Source organism: Humulus lupulus, chromosome 6 (genome assembly GCF_963169125.1).
Source record: "Humulus lupulus chromosome 6, drHumLupu1.1, whole genome shotgun sequence".
In the NCBI taxonomy this organism is placed as follows: domain Eukaryota; kingdom Viridiplantae; phylum Streptophyta; class Magnoliopsida; order Rosales; family Cannabaceae; genus Humulus; species Humulus lupulus.
The window spans coordinates 72361431-72385819 of record NC_084798.1 but is presented as its reverse complement, the minus strand read 5'-3'; the positions used below and the strand labels follow the sequence as shown (position 1 = coordinate 72385819).

At 37.4% G+C, this 24389-nt stretch overlaps 1 protein-coding gene across 1 annotated transcript; it reads right to left on the bottom strand.

Annotated features, from left to right (window-relative positions):
- Window positions 1-14535: 14535 nt before the first annotated feature.
- Window positions 14536-24070, bottom strand: LOC133782272 (uncharacterized). The gene is made up of 7 exons (XM_062221521.1): window positions 23351-24070; window positions 23195-23244; window positions 23066-23111; window positions 21964-22041; window positions 15864-15977; window positions 15543-15622; window positions 14536-14908 (listed from the first exon to the last, which is right to left on the bottom strand). The coding sequence occupies exons 1-7, from the start codon at window positions 23993-23995 to the stop codon at window positions 14800-14802; spliced, it is 1122 nt and encodes a 373-aa protein (XP_062077505.1). The 5' UTR covers window positions 23996-24070; the 3' UTR covers window positions 14536-14799.
- Between the last annotated feature and the right edge of the window lie 319 nt (window positions 24071-24389).

Genomic DNA, 24389 nt, shown 5'->3' with positions numbered 1-24389 from the left:
ATCTAACCCCGTTGTGAATTTCTAGCTAAACCACTCCCTAGGACTGTCTCGGATCGTGCATCACAAATATATCACCAATATATCACAGATATCACATTTATGCCCTCAACGGGCTAAAATTACAAACATGCCCCTAATAACCAGACGGGACCCACATGCATATTTAATTCACCTAAACATGCATTTCTAATCACATACTCATCAAACTCACATATTATGATAATAAATCCCTTATTGCCCTCTAGGCACGCTAATCAAGGCCCTGAGCCTTATTAGCAAATTTGGGACGCTACGACTATCCCCTCCTTATAGAAATTTCATCCTCGAAATTACCTGAACGACTCTGGATACCACTCCCGCATCTTTGATTCAAGTTCCCATGCCGCCTCCTCAATTTTTTTGTTCCTCCATAGCACTTTCATTAAGGCGGTGGTCTTACTCCGCAAGACTTTATCCTTCTGGTCAAGAATCTAAACCAGCTTCTCCTCATAAGACAAATCCTGGTCCAGCTTCAAATTCTCATAACTCAGCATATGCGTCGAATCCGATACATACTTCCGGAGCATGGACACGTGAAACACATCATGAACCCCTGATAAGGCTGGAGGCATCGCCAATCTGTAAGCTACCTCTCCAACCCATTCTAGAATCTCGAAGGGGCCAACAAACCTAGGGCTCAGCTTGCCCCGAACACCAAACCGTTTCACTCCCCTCAAAGGTGAAACTCTAAGGAACACATGGTCACCAACCTGAAATTCCACACTCTTGTGTTTCAAGTCTGAGTAACTCTTCTAGCGACTCTGGGAGGCGAGCATTCGAGCTCTAATCTTTTCAATCGCCTCATTGGTCCTCTGAACCATCTCAGGACCCAAATATCTCCTCTCACCCATCTCATCCCAATGGATAGGTGATCTGCACTTCCTCCCATAAAGCATCTCATACGGAGCCATTCCGATAGTCACCTGATAACTGTTGTTGTACGAGAACTCAATCAAAGGGAGATACTTACTCCAAGATCCCCTATAGTCTAGCACACAGGCTCGTAACATGTCCTCCAATATATGAATCGTCCTCTCAGACTGTCCATCTGTCTGAGGATGATAAGCGGTACTAAACTGTAACTGCGTGCCCATAACCTTCTGTAGACTCTCCCAAAACTTGGAGGTGAAGGTGGGGTCCCTGTCGGATACTATCGACCTCGGAGCCCCATGAAGTCAAATAATTTCTTTCACATACAATTCAGCATACTGCTCCACAGTATAAGTCATCTTGACAGGTAAAAAGTGGGCGGACTTGGTATACCTATCCACAATCACCCACACCGAATCATGTTGTCCCACGGTCTTTGACAAACCAACCACGAAGTCCATGGTGATATCTTCCCACTTCCACTCTAGAATCCCTAGAGGCTGCAATAACCCCACTGGACTCTGGTGTTCAGCCTTAACCTGCTGACACGTTAAGCACTTAGCCACATAATCCACCACATCCATCTTTATGCCCGACCACCAATACAAGGCTCTCAGATCTTGGTACATCTTCATCGTACCTGGATGTAAGGAGTAAGGAGTGGTATGCGATTCATCTAAGATCTCCCGTCGAATATCATAATCCATCGGAACACAGATCCGACCCTTGTACTTCAGTAACCCCATATCCGAGATAGAGAAGTCTTAGTCGCTCCGACTAAGACTGTAATGGCCCACTAATCTAGACTTTTTGGACCATTAACGAAACTATACATAAACTTACATTTTTACGAAAATACCATAATTTCATTGAGTAACTTGTAAAATAAGAGTTACTTACAAATAAATACTAAGAAGGATATGGGATCCCATTGTCTTTAAAAACAAAACATGATTTAAATGAAAAGAATTACATAAGAAATGTGGAAAATACATATAAAACCATAAAAAGATAAAATGAGACTACATCCTCGAATCGAATAACGCTCGGCCCCTTGACTCCATTCACCATCGATACACATTCTCTAAGCGTCCACGAATCTTACCGCCTCTAAAGCTATTTTCCTGCACATAAAACAAAAAGGAACGAGCCTAATGCCCAGCAAGGAAAATCTAACACATAGTCATACACATAAATTTCATAATAAACGTAAAGACATATCATAACACTTAATACATACACTTATTATAATGGCCATTATTACTTGGGGTCCCATAGACTAAACAAGCTTATGCCCATGAGATTAGTGGGGTCCTACTAGCTAAGTAGGCATATGCCCATAATCTTTTTGGGGTCTTGTTAGTCAAATAGGGCATAAGCCCAAGCCTACAAACATACACATTCATAACATATTCATAACATATCATATTTCATAACATAACACATAAGATAACATAAGCAATGAACACATAGATTCTATCCTATTTTCCTTACCAAAGTTACCGGGATATGATGGACTGAGTTGGGACTTTTGGAACACTCCTAAAACCATATGAGAAAGAGTGAGTCTTATGAAGAAGAAGAAATGAAAATGAATAGGAAGACTAAACCATTGAGAAATATGCTTACCACAACTTATGTGCTTAAGAACTTGGATTCCTTAACCAAAATAAGAATGAGGTTAGGGGACTGAGTAGAAGGCTTTGAGAAAGAAAACAACATGAAGCAAATGAAATAGAGTTTCGGGTTTACCTCAAAGACTTGCAAGACCAATCTATCCACAACCGAAATGCTAAAGAACCTTACTTCCCAAAGTGTTTGATAAGCTTATGATGTTTAAGCTTATGATTTCCCAACCCAGGTGTTTACACTCTCACACTCACTTAGCACTAGCAGCTTCTGAACTTAGAGTAAAAGGTGAATAATGGTTGGGTACTAGGTCCTATTTATAGAGTTTGGGAATGAAAGTATCTTGATTTTACTTGAATAAAAATAATGGCTTTTTAGGTGAAAATCATTTGAATAATCGTTCAGCAGAGGCTGAAGACTCGTTCAAAAGATGTTGGACTTATGAAGAAGTTTGAATGGCTGAAAGGAAAAGAATTCAAAAATGTTTGAATTTGTGCTGGAGGAGGCGATATATCGCCCCCTGTAGGCGATATATCGCCTGGGCCAGTATGCCCGAGGCGACCGTGCATCGTCTCGTGTTTTCCGTATCTACGTGCTGCGATATATCGGCACACGCTGAATATTTAAACACGAAATTACACATTTTTAGCTAAGTTTGAATGGAGTAAACAGCCTTGACTAAGCCTTCAACGTATTCAAAGCTGTTGACTGACCCTATAACATTCAAACTTTACCCTTATTTAATTTAATCCTCAAAAATACTTAATCCTTAATTACCCATTCATAACATGTGCTTAAAATCCTATTGGTTGATATCTAAACCTTATAATATAACAAATATTATCCTTAATATCAGTCATATAATCAAACCTTAGGTTATACTTAATATTCTTAAACTATAGGTTAAACTTAGAAAATCTATAAGTACTACTATGAGTGTCCAAATAATTCCCGGTCTGAACCAAAAACCCACAGTCACAAAGATAACACTAAACATACTATAATACTACTAAACAATTTGCTAAGTAAAGTTCTTGGACTCTACAAAGACGTTCTCCCTATGACCTCTCAACTGGAAATCATTCCCCTGCGCATCCTTGATCCTCCCAAGGAATGTAGACTGAAGAGTGATGTTGGCTAACGACCAACCACCAACTCTATACCCGCTCTAGTCATCTCCTCCGCTAGCTTATCGGATATATGTCTCGAACTAAATAATTGTCCTGAGCCCTTCCGACTCAATGCATTAGCCACTACATTAGCCTTCCCAGGATGGTATAGGATATCACAATCATAATCCTTAACCAACTCCAGTCACCGCCTCTGGCGCATGTTCAAATCCTTCTGAGTAAATAAGTACTTCAAACTCTTATGGTCGGTGTATATCTCGTACTTCTCACCATATAGATAAAGTCTCCAAATCTTGAGTGCGAATACCACCGCTACCAACTCCAGATCATGCGTGGGATATCTCTGCTCGTACTCCTTCAACTGTCTCAATGTGTAGGCTATCACCTTACCAGCTTGCATCAACACACACCCTAAACCCTGTCTGGAGGCATCACAATAAACCACAAACTTCTCATTATCTGTCGGCAGACTTAGTACTAGCGCGGTGATCAGTCGCCGCTTCAACTCCTTAAAATTGTTCTCACATCTGTCTGTCCAAACATACTTTGTTTTATTCTTCATCAATTTTGTCAACGGTGTAGATATTCTGGAGAACCCCTCAACAAACCACCGATAATATCCTGCCAAACCCAGAAAACTCCTAACTTCAGGAACACTGCTCAGTCTAGGCCAATCTCTCACTGCCTCAATCTTACTTGATTCAATCAGAATCCCCTCCTTACTAACGATATGGCCCAGAAAGGTAACTTGCGGAAACCAAAACTCACACTTGCTGAACTTAGCATATAACCTATGCTCTCTTAACCGCTGCAATACCAGACGTAGATGTTTCTCATGCTCTGCCTCTGACTGAGAATACACCAGAATGTCGTCGATGAATACAATCACAAACTTGTCCAAGTAGTCCTTGAAAACCTTATTCATCATATCCATAAAAGTTGCTGGGGTGTTAGTTAATCCAAAGGACATAACCAGGAATTCATAGTGTCCATACCTCGTGCGGAAAGCGGTCTTTGGTATGTCCTCTTCTTTAATCCTTAACTGATGGTAACCTGACCGGAGATCAACTTTGGAAAACACTGTCCTTCCCTGTAACTGATCAAATAAATCGTCAATCCTAGGCAATGGATACTTATTCTTAATGATCAACTTGTTCAGCTCCCTGTAGTAAATACACATCCTAAGAGATCCATCCTTCTTCTTGACAAACAACACTGGAGCACCCCATGGCGAGAAACTCGGTCTGATGAACCTCAAATCTAGTAACTCCTGTAACTGAATCTTCAACTCTGCCGGAGCCATTCTGTAAGGTGTCCTAGATACTGGCTCCGCCCCTGGTGCCAACTCAATGAGAAACTCAATCTCTCGCTGCGGCGGCAACCTTGGGAGGTCTGCTGGAAATAAATCTGGAAACTCACATACCAATCTGGTCTCACCTGGTCCAACTGACATAACCATAGAGGTATCCACAACATTCGCTAGGAATCCTATGCAACCTTCCTGCATTAGGTCTCTAGCCTTCAGTGCTAAAATCATAGGTACTCGCGGTCCACTAACTGTCCCCACAAATTCAAAGGGTACCTCCCCTTCTAGTTCAAAAGTCACCATCCTGCGCTTGCAGTCAATCGTCGCCCCATACTTCGATAACCAATCCATCCCTAGGATCATATCGAAGTCATCCATCACTAGCTCAATCAAATCAATAGACAACTCCCTACCATCTACCTCTATTGGCAAAGTTCTAACCCATCTCCTGGAGACTACCAGTTCCCCAGTCGGCAACAAAGTCTGAAAACCCCTAGAATACAAAACACTAGGACTACACAGTTGATCTATCACTCTAGCAGATACAAACGAATGAGTAGCTCCCGAATCAAACAATGTAGTATAAGAAAACTCGGCACTAGAAATCTGACCTGTCACAACCGAGGGGCTAGCCTCCACCTCAGTCTAAGTCAAGGTGAACTCCCTGGTAGGAGCAAGACTGTCACCCTGCTTTGGCTCCTCCTTTCTAGCTTGTGGGCACTCCCACAGATAAAGCAGGCCCTGATCGTGCACTCACCCTGATGTCGCTGTCTGCACCGTGGACGCACTGGAAAACTTCTCCAGTTGTCACCTCCACCCTGACAGCCACTAAAAGCACCCTGCGTCTTCCTGTCCAAGCTAGGAGGAACAAAAGAATCTAGAGCCTTTCTCTTTTGCTCACTGGAGCCACTACCCCAACTGGACCCAATAAAAGGAAGCACCGTCCACCTGGCATCGCACCTAACAGCGCTCTCTCTCCATATCTGATCCTCGGCCCCCTCAGTTGTAAGGGTCTTGTCCACAACCTGGGCATAAGTAGTAATCTCTGGATCTAAAGTAATCTTCACATCACGAGCGATCATAACGTTCAATCCATGCACAAATCTATCCCTTCTTTCCGCATCCTTCGACATTAAATCCAGCGCGAACTTCGTCAACCGGTCAAATTTCAAGGCATACTCTGTAACGGTCAATCAGTTTTGAGTCAGGTTGATAAACTCGTCAACCTTTGCAGCTCAGACTGCAACACTATTGTATTTCTCATTGAAGATGTTTCTGAATTCTTCCTAAGTCATAACCGCCACATTCCTCCTCTGAGTCACTACATCCCACCAGATGCGGGCATCTTCTCTAAACATGCAGCTGGCACAAGCTACCCTCTCGTTTCCTACCACCCTCATAAAAACCAGGATGGAGGAAATCATATTCATCCACTGCTCTACCCGCAGTGGGTCTGGTCCACCCTCAAAGGTGGAAGGATGCTGCTTCCTGAACCTCTCATACAAAGGTTCCCACCTGTTCTCCATAACAGGCTGAACCGACACTGGCGCCACAGCCTGCTGAACTGACAACCCTGTGGCCTGGGGAGGGGCTTGTTGCCTCAACTGTCGAAGTTCCTCCTCTGTTCGTTGCAGTCTCGCTTCTATTTCGGCAAACATCTATTGCCAATTCTGCGGGGTAGGTGGAGGGTCCTGACCCTGGTTGTCATCCTCGGCCCTACTGCCGCGGAGTCTAGATGATTGTCGAGGCATCACAACAATATGCCTGCAATCAACGACACCACTCATCAGGCAAGATAACAACATCCAAAACCACCTCCCAATTCATATCAGTCAACCATAAACAACAATCCACAAAACAGACAAATAGCATATAACACTCAACGGGCCATGCCCTGACATCATGCATATGTTAACTCATTCATCATACTCTATATAAAAGAAACAAGCAAACAGGGCATTTAAGCACATACTCAAGCATATAAGTCAGTTATTACCAACCAACCCTGAGTCGAGCTTATCACTGACAGTGAGCGTGTACATGTTCGGTCAATCTCCAGGAACCATAAACCTTAGCTTGATCTGATACCAAGTTGTAACGCCCTACTTCCTTAGAGCCGTTACTAAGTGAGTTTAAAATGTGCAATTAACTCGCTAATCGAGGTTTTAAGACAAAAGTGTAATTAAACCATAAACAGAGTCTTATACTTTGAAAATAATTCCATTCATTGAAAATCATAAAGCATTTAACATTTCGGATCCCAAAACACTATTTAGAAATATATACAACTCAAAAATATAACTAAAGTCGTCTAAACGACAAAATCAGGTCCGTGGCAGCCAGGCAAGCCAAACATGTACGCATCGCCTCACGCTCTCCGTACTCATGGTTGGTCAACTTTCCCCTTGCCCTTACCTGCACCATAGAGCATCCGTGAGCAGAAGCCCAGCAAGCAAACCCTCACAAGTAGATAACACATGCATATTTATCATTCAACATAAAATCAAGGCGCCAATGAGCTAAACACGTACGACCATGCCGTCCCAGGCGCTTTACCAGGCCTTGGGTTCGCGGTCTACACCGTGAGGATATCCCAAGTATCCTATAGGGTCTTACCCTAGCAACTCGCACTCCGCATGCTAAACGTTGCTCCCGGCCCCTTGCCGCACTCGGCCTTGCTGATCTCGGCCTTCGCCATTCTCGGCCCTCATCGTTCCCGGCTCATGTCGTTCAATCACATATATGCACACATAGCATAACTAAGCAAATACTTAAACATGCACAAGAACAATCAATGGGGCTACGCCCTGCAACACAATCAAATAGGTTCGTGCCCCTCATTAAAAACTATAGGGCCCCGCCCTACTCTATGGGCACAACAGTTTTCTTACCTGTGTCCCAAGCTATCCGCGCACCGCGATCACGAGCCCAGTCCTCTAACCCGAGCCTTGAAGGAAATCCTAGTCACAACACATATATAATAATCAACCATCACGTTCTAATCCATTAAATAGTTTCGAGACATAATTCTAACCTTCGGGACCTTGGTTTCTACCAAACAGTGTAGTATAAACCTTCCCGATCCTTAACGTTCAAGTTCCCAAGCTAAAAACCCTTATTTTTCCAAAAATCCACCTTTGGGCCGCGGCCCAGCCTTCCTTAAGCACCGCGCCGCGCCCCAAAGCAGGGGCAAAATTGCCCTTATCTGCCAGCCTTGGGCCGCGGCGCCCAAACCTTGCGCCGTGGCGCCTGGGAAATTTTCTGAAGTCCCTTCTGGCCTAAAACCTCAAGCGGGTCGCGGCGCTGATGAACAGGGCCGCGGCTCAACCCGGAAACCCAGAAATTTTCCTCCATTTCTAAGAGCTAACTTCCCTGGAAATCATCAATTCAGAGCCCTAATCCTAGAATTCTTCCTAGGATTCATATCCAACCAACATAATCAGTATAACAACCACAAAACTTAGCCCAAAAACCCATTAAAGCTCAAAAATCAAACTAAGCTTAACTTTCAAAATAAACCTTTAAACCATAACTCAAACCACCAAAAATCTAGAACAAAGCCTTACCTCAAGAATAGTTTCGACCCTCAATTGTTTGTAATCTGCTCCTAGCTTTGATTTCTCCAACTCTCTGCCTTAAATTCAAAGCTTTCTCCTCCAAAAATCCAAAAAACCTTCCAAGCCTCAAGAGAGTGATAAGGAGAGAGAGTTAAATGTGGGAGAGAAAGAGAGCTCCTTCTGATTATTCTAACCCCTCCTAGAAACACAGCTATCTAAATATAAGCCTATCCTCTAGCCAAAATGTCCAAAATAGCCCTTTAACTTATCCTTAAATCCTCAAGTAACCCAAGGGAATTTCGGTCATTTTCCATACTCCGTTAAGTCCCCGAGTAGTCTTATAAATTCCTATTTAATCCCGACGTGTCCAAATCATTACCAACTACTACCTGTTACTCCATAAATGCCGAACTCATTTTACGTTCCCAAAATACCCCTAGGCTCCTCCCGAGCCGGGTATCTGACCCCATTGTGACTTTCTAGCTAAACCGCTCCCTAGGACTATATCGGATCGTGCATCACAAATATATCACATTTATGCCCTCAACGGGCTAAAATTACAAACATGCCCCTAATAACCAGACGGGGCCCACATGCATATTTAATTCACCTAAACATGCATTTCTAATCACATACTCATCAAACTCACATATTATGATAATAAATCACTTATTGTCCTCCAGGCACGCTAATCAAGGCTTTCCTTATTAGCAAATTTGGGACACTATAGATTTTGTCACCCAGATTGATAGAATTCAAGGTCCCAAATATTAGAATTATAACCCAAAGTTATTTAATAGATTAGGGCTTGATGGATGGATGTTGTTGATACGTTTTGACTAGGTTATCAGCGAGGCTCGGACTAGGGGACTATGCTCAAGATATCGGTGCTCGGTAAGCTTGGGACATAGGTAAGAAAATTGTTGTACCCAAAGAGCAGGGCGTGGCCCTATAGTTGGTATTGCAGGGCACGACCCTATGTGATTGTGATGCAGGGCGTAGCCTTATTGTTTATGTTTGTATTTGTTTAATATATGTTGTGTGTTGCATATTTGTGAATGAACGACGAAGGCCGAGAACGACAGGAAGCCGAGTACGGCAAGGGGCCAGGAACAGCATTAAGCACGTGGAGTGCGAGGCCGAGTATGACAAGGGCCGGGAGCGGCGTTAAGCACGCGGAGTGCAAGTCAGTAGGGTGAGACCCTTCTCGGATGCCTGAGTCATCCTCACGATGTAGACCGCGAACCCAGGCCTGGTAAAGCGCCTAGGACGGCATGGCCGCTATGTGTTTAGCCTGTTGGTTGCCTGGTTGTATACTAATTGATAGTTATGCATATGTTGATTGTTTGTGTTGAGTTTTCTTGCTAGGCTTCGGCTCACAGGTGCTCTATGGTGCAGGTAAGGGCAAGAGAAAGGTCAATCAACTATGAGTACGGAGAGCGTGGAGCAACGTGTACTTGTTTGGCCTGCCTGGCTGCCATGGTTAGGGGTATTTTTGGGAGATGTCGTGTCTCAATCTGGATTTTGTTGTTTAGTCAACTTTAATCATATTTTTGAGCTGTAAATATTTCCAAACAATAATTTTGGGATCCCAAATGTATAACGCTTTATAATTTCAATGAATGATTATATTTTCAAATTATATGACTTTTATTACACTTTAGCTACACTTTTAACCTAAAACCGCGACTAGCAAGTTAATTGCACGTTTAAAACTCACTTAGTAATGGCTCTAAGGAAGTAGGGCATTACAGTTAGTCTCTTAACTATTAGAGAGGAGGTTGGGGATTCAAATCTCATCCTTACTTTATTATTTTAGTAATAATTAAGTGGGCCTCAATCTAACTACTTAAAATTTGGGGTTAATTACAAAATGCACAGTGTTTGAAAAAAAAATCTAAATATATGATTATATAAAATAATTACAAATTTACGGTATTAACTTTTAGGCTCTCTTACTTGCTAACACACCTACACAATTATGCACTCCTTCATCTCAGTTCCTTAAATTAATATTATATATATAAATAGATGTTTATATATATTTATACAATTATAAATCTTGGACACGCTACTTTTAAACTTAAAAATGAATATTTATTTATATATAAATATATATGATAATATCTTACTCTTTTCCTTCTATTCTCTATATTTTTTTTTCTTTTTCTCTTCAATAATTAATTCATACATACTTTTGGTATGCTAATAATAATAATAATTACAAATAAATTAATTTTACTTATAAATATTTAAAATGAATATAATTATTAATATTAAATAAATATTTATGTTTACATAAAATTTATATATTTAATCAATATAATCTGTTTCTTTATTATTTGTTACCATTTAAATATATATATATATTACTTGTTTAATGTAATTTAACATTTTTGTATATACTAGTTATAAAATAAAATTATATCTTTTAGTTATATACTTAGTTTTATATATTTTTGTTACAAATATGTTAATTTAATTCACTACTTACTTTTTAAAAATATTAGTCACAAATATAAAAAAAAAAATAGTTATAAAATTAGTTATGTAAACCATTGTTACAAAAATAAAAAAAATTAGCAACGAATTATTCGGTAAATGTCTACAAAAATGTAAAACTTGTTTACAAATCTGTTAAACTTGGTTATATATTTGTAAATGGTGTTTACAAAAATATTTTTATGTAACTGGTTTATGCATCTGTAACACATGTTTACAAATTTGTAATGGCTATTAACAAAAAAAAAGTTGTATTTCACTACTACTTCGTATTTACACTTTTGTCCCTCCATGTTTTTCATAAAAATTCTGTATTTTTGTAATCTACCGTATTTTTCATTTTTTTAAAAATGTTAATGTAATTTTGTGAATTCCCCTCAAATTTGCCCAATATCGAAAAATATCCATAATTATTCTTCGTGGCTCAAGATTTCACCTCAGTTGTTTAATAGTTCCTCAAAAAGACACAAATCATGCCACATTTGTAGTACAAAGGGACTTGCCATTTTGGCTACCCAAGGCCCACATAATGAAACAAGTGACCTTAGAGCTAATATAGACTATCCATTCAAAAATTGGAGGCTAAGATTTTGTCACATTAGTGCTCAGCACAAATCGATGCTTCAACTGACGAGCCATTATGACCCTCTAAAATCTAAGTGAGCTTACACTTCCTATCACTATTTCAAACATTGAAGGCATTTATTACAAATTACCAACAATCAACAGACGAACCGAGGTGAACTAACCCGAAGATCACCTCTTTTTGGTAGTAACATTAGTACCCTCTAGTAGAATCCTAGCTCGATGCATAAAAGAGCCTTTGTTAAGGCTCAAGGCATAAGGGGTTCAAAAGCTCTGCCCAACTCCAAGTCACTAATTCAGGAGGCTCAACACAGCCTTATACGTAGGGGGGAAACAGCTAGGTCTATCTTCCTTTCTAGTCTTGGGTCTTCAGGCTTCAACCTAAGGGTGATGAAAGCAAAAAGCATAATGAATGCCTCCATACACTTGTCATTCTCAAGTGGCAATTATTGGGGTGTAGGAAAGCCCAATAGTTAGTCGCGAGATGTTAAGATTGGGCCCAATCCATGACTAGTTTATCAAGGATTGGGTCATGCCCATCTATGTGGAAGGTTTTTTAGCGGGGTAGAATTCCCTCCAAAAGACAAGTCAGGCTCCTCAAGTCTATATCCCCATGCAAATTGATGACTTTAGGCAATCCCTCGACTTCAAGATGACATTCTTTATCTTATGGACGTCAGGTGTCACTCTTTAAATTAGTAGTTTAGACTTGGAATTAGGGATGTGCTAAGGACCATTTAAAATGATGTCTTTCATGCAATATGCCAAGGAAAATTTGTCCCACGCAATCCCAGTCTTATCACTCCCTCCATCACATCAATAAGGTGCAATAATTCCATTTTGCTTCCCTATAATTGACCTCCATTGTAGGCTAACGAGTAACCTCGCACCTATGATATGATCAACGAATGGAGCTTCTTTTGAAAGGTTCACCTTATTCAACAATTGGGAGCAACCTCTATTTGCCTACAAAAAGGATGTCATCCAAGCCTATACTTGAGAATTAGACTTTCTCTATGAGAAATTTCTACTCAAGGGCATTCTTTGCTAAATGCTCTGGTTTCATCTTTCCATGAGAAAATTACGAAAATAATAAAAATATGAACGGAGAAAAAACAAATTTATATATATATAAAGAATGAAACAAGAAGAAGAATCGATAAAAACCTTAGGGCGTGATTGGTTGCATATTCGCATACAATTTGTCATTTTGGAAACTTAAAATATGTGGGCCCCATAATAATATCTTATTGGTAGTAAAGTTTTTAAAACAAAATCCAAATTGATATCTAGATTTTATGTTGTAAAATAGAAAATGATAAAACTACGTTTTCTTCGTTTTGTGATAATTATTCCCAAAATCTCTAAAATCAAAATCCATCACTTCTCTTTCTGCTCTCTTCCCCTCCACGACATAGCATCTCCGTTTCTCTTCTGTCAATGGTACCTCCCAACCCTTCCTAACTCCGTCTGGTCTGCTCCAACTCCAGATCTACCTCTTCTCTGCCATCAACCACATAAGGCATCTTTAAAATCTACTTTGGATGTGTGTGTATGTATATGGCTCAGATGGAAAATGTTAGAGATGACATTGTTGGATAAATGTGGCTTAGTTATAACAACAATGTTTAGTTAATTAAAAAAAATGTAACTTTAATTTAGAAAAAAAAAATCAAAATTAATGACAATGCAATATTGTTATGAATTTAATCAATGCACTATTATTAAATTTTAATTTATCAATATAATTAAATTTTATTTAATTAAATCTATTGATAAATAAAAATTTAATATCATACGACCTATGTATATAAAATTAAAATAATATTCAGATTCAGCTGAACAAATCATGTATTCAGTTTCTGTTATATTTTCAAATTTAATATCAATTACAGATTCAGTTTTTTAAAACTCAAAAACAGTTTACTGACATTGAACCAATCACATTTTTAGAAATATGTTTTTAATCACTAAATTCAGATTTTTATTTCAGAATCCCAATTTTCAAAAATGTAATTTTCTACATATTTTCATTTCAGAATCTTAATTTTTAAAAATACAGTTTTCTAATCGCGAACCAATCAGACCCTTAGATATCATATTATATCGCAATTAAGTATTAGTTTGGAGATAGTGGAGTGACGTGACATATTTAACAATAAGCGAGATCATCGATAATAAAAAAAATTAGACAACAGAAAAGATCCTCAATAATAGAGGTCAATGTATCAAACTCACACAAAGTGAAGGTGAAAAAAAAAAGAGCTATACAAATAAAAGATATTGGGTAAATGATTGATATTTTTATATGGGTCCTTCACAATTTAAATTGTTGTTATAAATAATGATGCATCATAGTTTTTGTATGTAAATTGAGAGCGTGCATCATCACTCTAAATCATAAGTGTACCCGTAATAACATTCGAAGGAGAATTAACCTAAAAATATGAATAATGATTTAACATTAAAGCAAAAAAAAAAATGCATTCAAAATATCAAATAGACCTGACTGCAGCGAAAGCATAAAACATTGGCTTGTGGTTTGATAGGTCACTTAGAAATTCAAAATTATACATAATCTTCTCATGGAAATACCCATGAACATTTAGATTTCTTCAAGATAACTTCCTCTGATATTGTCACCGATTAAGTAAAAGATCTTCCTACACAAGTAATTGGCCATGAACTTAAGAGAAAATATGAGGAATTAAAAATTAAGCTATTTAGTTGTACAGTACAGTGTACGGTGTATCTTAGGAAAAAAGAAAAAAAAAACGTTTTCAATGTCAAAATCAATTATTTAGACACATTAAGTGACAACTTATTCCTCAACAATAAAATGAATAAAATTAAAGCCAGTAGAGATTGGAGAGAGCTTATTAATGACATTGAAGGCCATCATTCGGAAAACTCAAAATGAAGTAAACAAAAATAAATTATTATTACACATACACATACTGTTACAAAACTCTAGAGACAAATCAACACTCTTCCTGACAAAAAATTTCAACACTCTTCCTGACAAAAAATTTCAACACTCGAATTATCACTCTAAAAAGGAAACAAGAAAGGATACCCAAAAAAAAATGAGGGCGCTCTACAACTGTCACTCTTAATAAGCTACATAGTTATTTTCTAGTTCTGCAGCCAAGGAAATGATATTGATTCAAGTCAGCTTAAATCAAGTTCCAGCAGAAGAATCACTTCTGAACTGCTCCGCCAAAGGGGGAAGTAGAAGAGCAAGCCTAGATTTGTACCTTGCAATTCGTTTTAACCGTAGTTCTCGTAACCTACCAGCAATATAGTTAATGAAATACAATTAATAACTGCTGTTCAAAGAAATCGAGTCATTCTTGGTTTGAGAGGCATTAGTGATAATTTAATTGGTAGAGAATAAATTACACAATACGCACAAAACAAATTTGGATCACTAAAAGAGTTCCCAACAATTAGAATGTTTAATCAATACATGGCATTCTGTGTGTGTGCGTGTATGATCTTCTTGAATTCGTTTACTAACACAATCAAATGACATTGTTTGAGGCTGAATGAGAAGTTGTACAAATACAAAATCCTTCAGAACAGTAAAGTGTTTCACTTTTCCTCCGCAATTCAGAGCTCCAATGGGGCCTCATTAGCATGGACTTTTGTATTTTGGTGGAAGAACAATCATTTAAATTAATTTCAAAGAAACCATAACACTCATATAGGTGTAGATTCTCCATTTCAATTGAACTTCTGGGACTAGTGAAAATGAAAACCTTTTATCTTACGAATAACCATATATTCAACAGTTTGTGAAATCTTCACCCATAGTAAGAAAAATGTAAAACTACAGGACAATTGATCGCAAATACTTTAGGAAAATAATAAACAAATAAAATGGTTATGGATGAAAAACCAGATACTGCAATTAAAACTTGCCTTGCTCGAACCCGTTTAGCACGCTTCACATGTCCTTTTAACAGATCATCTGCACTTAGATGCTCAACAGATTCCTCACCCTGAAAACAGCAACAAAGCAACTTAGTGCAAATGAGAACACCATCTATATTAGAATTCTAATTCTCTAGTAAAACTGCAAAATTGCTTTTTGTTTATGTAACAGTAAATTCAGCCACATCCTGCACATTAAGACAATTGACATCAAAAACTATACAATCATTTCATATCCCATATCCTGATAGTTAACCACTGTGCCAAACCAGGAATGAAGTAACAAATGAATAGCACCAAGAAATCAACCTCAACTCCACCATCATCATATTCTTCTGGACTTTCCTTCTTTTGTAAATTGCCAGTCGCCACAGAAATAGGGTAGGGTTTTGGCAGGGACCTAGGACCGTTACCATATTGTGGCTGCAAACAAAACAGAAATAAAGAAGCCTTAGGAAACAGATGACAAATAACTGAAAAATAATAAATACGTCCACATCGCAGGAAACAATTTTAACTAATCTCCAGCTTGTAGAACCCCAAAAGCCAGTTTAGATGATGCAGAAAACAATAAGTTGTTGAAACATTTACATTCAGTTATATTTCCATCAACATTGTCCAACTAGCTTTATAAAAGCAGCTGACGCCTGAATAGTTCTTAAAATAATCGAACGGTTAAGACCATCTCCAATGGGAGATGTAAATATTGTACTATATTTGACACAATTTTTAGCACTATGCTCTAATGCACAATTGCAAAAGCTGATGCAAAAATCAATCTTTCATTAATGCTCATTTAATATTTATTAAAAATATAGAAAAATAATAAAATAAAAAGTCTAGTATTTAATACTAATAGATAAAGATACTAAAATAATAAAATTGACATAAAAGTAGATTAAAAAAGTGTAGCATTTATGGTGATGCAAAATATACATCATGCTATATTATTTATATGTGCCAAATTTGGCACAACTTTTGGCACAGCATTAGAGTGAGTATTTTCTAGAATGAGTATTATTTTAGCAATGCATCACCAATTCGGCATACCATTGGAGATGCTCTTATAGCGCAATCACGTGAGAATCAAATTTTTAAGAAATATATGTATGCAATATAAAAATGGTTAAAAATATTACATGTTAATATGATATATCTGAAACTTAATTAAAATTTCACTACACAACCAACCATCAAATTTCTTTTATTCCTACAATTAAGACCAACACCTATATAGACAATTTTATTAATATGGAAAAAATTATAATTCCCTTTTGGAGATGGTAATGTTCAAATGATAAAAAAATTACCAGTTGTGCAGCATATACACGGACAAATGACAGAGCAACTACTAACTACAATATGCCATGAAGATGAAGAAAAAAAATCATATGTACTAGAGACTAACTCCAGCAAATATGATTTGGATGTATTGAAAACATAATAATTTGTCAGCCACAGGAACAGATCCAGCTAGCCTGAAGTAAAAGCTTTCCCAATGCTTGGAATCAAAAAATATAAGTTATCCATTTGCAACTTGCAAAGCAATAACAATCTGTGCCAAGACTGAATTATAAAATTTCATATAAAAGAGCAGAATAACAAATTTTAGCATGATTACCCCTTGGTCATCTAGTTCCTAAGATTTGGTTTTTGCTATTAAATCCTTAGTGTAAAAATGACTACTCACCCATCGAAAACCATCAATTCATATCGAAACATCGTCTCTTCAAATTATATCCCTATGATATCCATTGAGTCCTATTGAATATTATTGAACCATTGTTTCTTCAATTTCTACACCCAACATAAATCCTACCCAAATCCTGTAAATGTCATCGAATCTTGTACATATCAATAAAAAAAAACTCACTTCATAAATGAATTGGAGAGATTGTTTGAGGGTAGTCAAAGTTAGAGAGAGAAAGAAGAGGGAAATATGCTTAAATTTAAGTTAAGGGATGTTGGTCCAAAAACAATTTTGAAGCATATTCTGCTAAGTTTGTAAAATAGGGGCATATTTTTCAATTAAGAAGCTCATTGAGCATATTTCCTCAAATGTCTCACCGGAAAAGAAACCATTTACATGTTTCTTAAAGCATCTACAGACGTGTAATGGATTATGTGAGTCGATTTTTTTTATACATTAGATGGGGCTCACAAGCAGCCATAATACTTGAGAAAATGCAAAAAACCAGGTCTTTAAACCAAAACTTCTACCTTAGCGCACCCCACCCAACCCCACTAGGCTAGCCCTAGTGGCTGTAAAAGAAGGGAAGACGGTTAAACACCCGTGTGATCATCCTAATAAGCTGGAGTTGATACAAAACAATCCCCTATAGCCACAATGAAATGAGGAACACCAAACCATTAATGAAGCTCTAATCACACAATTCATTTATTAGATTTGGTTTTCTATCTCCTTATACCTATAGGACACAGAGGTCCGAGCCATAGAACAGAACATGTTCAAGTAAGGTGGTTTTTATGTGAAGTCACTTTTGAATTGCTATTACTTTATGAAACAGATTTTTGCTTAAAAAGGGTTTTCAGCATAAATATATCTGTAGTTCTACACAATTTGACAATCTAGTCATGGTTAAAAAAAATTGCAATCAAGTCATTATTTTTAAAAGCATCAATTAAGTTTTTACTACTAATTTTTTTTTAAAAATACTTCATTTTTAATATTGAACTTTTTTATGCTATGATTTCCATAGAATACAGATTTTGACCTTAAAATACTGATAATTTTGTTTTAAAATTACTACTCTTTAAAAACTCAAGGACTTGATTGCATTTATTTTTTCTTCAGAAACTAGCTTGTCAGACAGTAAAAAAACGTGCATTTATGCAGAGATTCGCAGGCTCTAAATCAAATCCCAAACCATCCTTGAATCTAGTTCCTAGTTACTCAGATACCAGGCTCACAATTTAAAAGAAGAGTGAAATTCTCCAAAATGATTCTATACGCGCATGTTAGTAAATGATAGCTATAATAGTATAATGAACTATCTAGGCTCACTTAAAAGACATTACACAATACAAAAGTCTTACATGGTTGGAAACACTTCCTTGTTGTAAGGAAAAGGAAACGCACCGAGAAAGAGGAAACACTTCCTTGTTGTAAGGAAACGCTTCCTTACAACATCGCCTATAAGGAAGGAAATACTTACACAACTAGCAAACAAGGAAGTGTTTCCTCTTTCTCGGTGCTATCAATATCAAAATCAAACTGTCAGCAACGTTTCCTTATCTGGCGATGTCGAGCTCTCTCCAATCTGTTGACATTGACGGCGTCTGCTTCTCCAGCAGTGTCAATTTCTCTACAAGGAAGCAGAGGCTGACAGTGGGATCGTGTCTCGTGCCTGCCTATCTTTCCAAAAGAGCAACAAGATTTTGAGACGTGGGCTTTAGGTTTTGCAAGATAATGGGCTCAATTACCCATTTGATTAAGAATACAAAAAAGAGCAAGCCCAAAAGTTGCAGTCCAATTCAAAGTCTTGCATATAACCACATACAATGGTGGAGTTGTTCGCATAAATAAGTCAGCATTGTGCATAACACAAAATCTAACTTGGGGGTCAAATGCTATACCCGTTTTTGGCCATGATGACGTGTCAAAGAATATCAACAACTAGGATGTCAAACCTAGTCCTTATCTCCTTCACAAGATGAGTGACCAGAACATATAACATTCCTGTTCTCACAAAGCAAGCAACCAAACTCTAACAGAAAGAGTTTGGTCACCTAGTCACATTCTTCTACTCATGTTCACTCAAGAAGGTTATAATCTCCCATCTCGTACCTTTGGTAGTTTATGCCTGTTCGTTCTTGACAGGTTATCAAACGCTAGCAAAATTGGAAGCGAATGACAGAATTGTCATTTATTGAAATACAAATGTATTTGTGTAATTATAATGTTGTATTTGTGTCATAATGACGGGTTACCAGACACTTAGGCTTACAACTCAAATGTAACCCTAATCTCCTCACTATAGAGGAGATGAAATCCAATTAAGGAGGGGCAACTCACAATGCATATACACTGAGAAACTCCATTCTTGTACAAATTCGTCCTTATGTAATATCAAAATGAAGGAGGATTATAGAACAATCGGCGACACAAGTCTGCCGGAAATTATGGTTCTTCAAACTTAAATATCAATAAAAGTAACTAAGTAGAAATAGGTTATCTTTTTTGGGTCGAACCACTATAAAATATTATATTATTTACACTCTCATATCTCTTCTCTTGAATCCATGCTCTAATGTTCTTAAGTTGACGAAAAACTGTGTCAACATCGTTTATATATACATCAATGTTTCTTAAAAAACAATGGTACATGAATTGGTTTGGTATACTGCATATCAAGGAAAAAAAAATCTTCGACTAACTCCTTATAATTAGTCATGAATGCATCTATTTCTATAGTCATTGATCATTGTCTCACTAAACTAGACAAGGCATAGAGAGGTCCAACGGCTGATGGCAATGGTGGTGGACAATGATGGTCCGCGACTGATGACAATGGTGATGGACCACTTTAAGTTTATTAGGTTTTGGATATTTGTCATTTTGATTTATACATTTTATTTTAATTTTTTAAATGTGTTTACTTTTGACCATTAGGTGTGGTTTGAAAATTTGTGTAAACATGTTTAAATTGAACCTAAGAACTAAAACATAATCTTAGACATAGTTCATAAAAAGAACACAGAATTTACAGAGACGTAAACCCTTTCCACAACTCTCTACTAATTGGTACACTTTCTGCAAAATAAATCTGAAATCTAGTAATCACACATTTCTTCCCTGCCCTTTTTCTAAGACTATCTGGGTGAAGCTCCTACAACAAATGAAGGTGGAGTAAGGCCAGCATCATGTCATGATGTTCTACAACATGTGAAGGGCATTAGCTGCCACAAAGGGGATTTGGGTTGAAAAAAAAAATTGTAGAACATGGTTGTCAATTCCCTAGGCAGTGTGGTTGGAAAGAAATCAAATAACTTTTAATGATGTAGAAACGTGGGAGTTATATGGGAGAAATTTAAGTATTGGGTTGCTGTATGGATCTTCAACAATAAGGAGATTAAGGCATTCTCACTCTCAATTCTTCTTTGTGATTGACATTTGAGGTTGTTTAGAGGTTTGCAGGAAGGTGTTCTTGTTTTTGCTTTTGTCGTTCACTATGTTTTAGAAGGCTAGGATGCAATGCAGATGATAAATAAATAAGCACAAATAAGTGTAGAATAGAAAATAATCATAAATAAATAAATAAAAAAGAATAGGAATGGGAATGGGAATAGGAATGGAATAAAATTTAATATAAATAAAAAAAAATTATTAATTTTTTTTTTCATTTTGCATTGGAATAGTCTTTCCTACCACCATTTTTAAATGGAATAGCCATTCCACCAAAATGGTGGAAAAACATTCCAATACCTTTAAACGCAACCAAACAAAAAAAGAATAGAAGCAAACTAAGTGAGGTCTTCGCACTGCAGTTTTGACTTATAATTTCTTAAGTTTCCTTCTGAATTATTTGCAATTAATATGTCCACTTTATGTCCCTTAGTATACAAAGAACATGAAAAATCCAAATTACTACACTAAACCACAAAGCCATCCAAAACTTATATCATCATAATTAATCATATTTGAGAAGTTTATTCATTTTCTTATTAGTTTTCCTTATTTTTTTGTCAAGATTCATAAATTAAACCTGATTAAATCAATGCACTGATGAAGATAGTGGATTTGCGAATAAGGACAACATATTGTATCTTGCTGAGTTCATTACAAATTAAAAAAATCACTTTTCTCAAAGATATCCAAAATTATAAAATTAGATTATTGAGTTTCTTCACTAGCAGCCAAACCCACAGACAATCTTTAGGACAGCCCAAGCTACACCACGTGATGAAAAAGTTATTTAGTAATAGTTTTTCTAAGTGAAAATAACACTTGTAAAGAACTTTGTGTAAAAAAATTCATAATACGTTCTTGATAAGTGCTCTTCTCAATAAAGGATGTTTTATAAAGTCTTGTATCCAAATAGGTCTAAACATCAAGAAATTGCATAAAATATTGACAAATCCGGTGTTTTGGATAGAGTTAATTTTCTTGTGGGTGTTTAACAAAGCTAAGTTCCATAAATAGAAAAGACCATGTACATACAGCTGTTTGAAATCATTTTATATTATCATAAAACTATTAATAGAGGTTGACATATACATTATCCTATATGAGCTTTTTGTATCATATCATAGTTTTCTTTTCCCACGAAAAAAACAACTTAATAAATCTAGGGTAAGTTATCTTAAATGTTAGGTAAAAAGTTATCTTTGTTTGATTATGGAACTTGAATTGCACATGGAAATGACAATCATCATATGCAAGACAAACCTGAGCTTCATCTTGAGTACCATTTCTTAACCATGATCGACAAAGTGCATACAGAGAAGCTCCCTCAACAATTCTGACCTGCAAACACAAACAAAAGTAACTACATCAACAAATAATTAAGAGCCACATTTCTTCTTAAGCTGTTTTTTCTTAAATGAGAACTTGCATCAGACTACTTGAAAAGAATAGCAGCAGATTGAAATAAACTAATACTAGCCTTTTACGAACACTAAATGTATGTACTAAGTAGAAATTTATATATATCTTTTAAAATTGCAAATGAGAAATTAGAACAATGAACAGAAGATAAACCATGATAAGTGGGAAAACAGCTACTTAAATGAATGGATATGCATGTTAGTGTTGAGAAATTAGAGAAGGGATATTTTAAAACATCTTATATGATTTTTTGAACCTTATAACAATGATTTGTTTCTATATGAATGCATTTGACAAAGGATAGATACACATACTCATACAAAATGCAAACATGACAAGACAAGTGTCATCTTCCTCACTGACTCCTTATCTTCCAGGGCCCCAAGTTCGAATCCCCTCCCCCGATGTCAAAAAATGTCAAAGCCAAATTAGAGAATTTTGAGAAAGTACAGCTCAGCTGGTTTAGAATAATAAAAATGTTATTATGCAAACTTTTACATTGACGATTAAATACCTTCATATGCTAATTGTTTCGGACTAAATAAGGAGAGGCGAACAGAAAAGTACGACAAAAACAACATTAAGAAGTCCACCCACATGAAATTAGAAACAAGAATCAGAACAAGCATACTCTGATTATTAAATGACAATGCCAAATCTGGCATTTTGTTTCATAAAGAACAGAATTAAAGGATGGGAATTTAATAAGTCAACAAAAGGGAAATGAATGAAAATTTGATAAAATAACAAAAATGAGGTCACCTTGCAATTTTTTTAAGCAAGGATTTATATATAAAAAAAATCATCTACTTTCTTGTAAGTTAACTTTGTTGTTGCTTAGAAACTAAAACAAGAAAGAATGATACCCGGCTTTTAACATGACATGAAATAATAAAACACAAAAGCAAATTTTCAAGATTGGCTGGCAAAATTATTTGCTTACTTTTCGATCTTTGACAACAGTTAAAGTATCATCCCTGCTTTTATCCCTACAATAAAGCACAAAACAGCAATAAATGTCACTGGACAATCAAAAGAACTCCAGGAGCGAAGAAAGAGGAACAAGTAATACCTCATATCTTTATGGCCATTACAGTCGGGTGCTGAAGATGAAGAAGAAACCTATATGATTGATAAGATAGAGTGTAAAGCATACATTAAAAAAATGTTAATTATAGAAGTAAAACCTTAAAAAATGAAAGAAGGAAAGGGCAGCAGAGATTGAAACCTTTGACTGCACAGAAACAGGAACACCCTTGACTGGGCCAACAGCCGAGCCAAGATGAGGATGATAAAGGTGCTGCTGCAAGTTCTGCATCGGCCTGACCATATGCGCAGCATGATTCGCATTCACAGACTCCAAATGCGGGCCCCGCACACCTCCCGCGTGATGGAACCCCGCAGCGACGAAGGGACGAGCAGGGTAGCCGCTGCCGCCGCCTGGGTTGGCGACAGTGACAGTCTGATCGGGCCGAACAACCTTGGAGATGAATCCCCGGCCGGAGGATGCGACAGGGTAGGGAATTCCGTGCGCCGGGGAGGAAGGGTCATTCGGGGATTTGACCAATTGGGAATTGGAATAAGGAGGGACCGGCGCACGTAGGGGGAGGGCATGAGCCGCGTAAGGGGGCTGCTGAGAAGAGAATACAGAAGCGGCGGTAGTGGTGGTGAGCTGATGATGGGGATGGAGGGGCTGAGGTTGCTGGAGCGGAGATATGGGTCTTGATGGGGGTGGGTTTGTGAAGGGACGAGCGAGGTTTGTGTTCGCTGTAGTGGTCGGGGTTGCAGCCGGAGCGGAGGTACCGGCGGCGGAGGTGATTGCCGGAGTAATGGCGGCAGAGGCAGATGGGGTGGGGTTGGGATCGATGGCCATGGCGGTGGCGCGGAACTTTGGAACTTTTGGTGCGCTTTGTGTTTTTTAAAATCAGTGGTGTTTAAACACGAAATCGGTGGTGTCAAATTATTATTATTATTATTACTATTATTGGTGTGTTCGGTAACCATTAATTAATGCGTTTTTTATTTATTTGAATAAATTTTGGATAATAATAGGGTGCACAAACAAAAAATGGTTAATCCGCCTCACCTGTCCAATCTATCAAAATGTGCCCCCTTTGAACCCACTCATTAAAAAACCTGCTGAAATTGGGTTAGATTAAACCTAACCCCCCACAAGATGTGTTGGGTATGGGTGGTGTAACGTCCTAAATTTGCTAATAAAACTTAGTATTTTAATTAGCGTGTCAGGAGGACAATAATTGATTTAA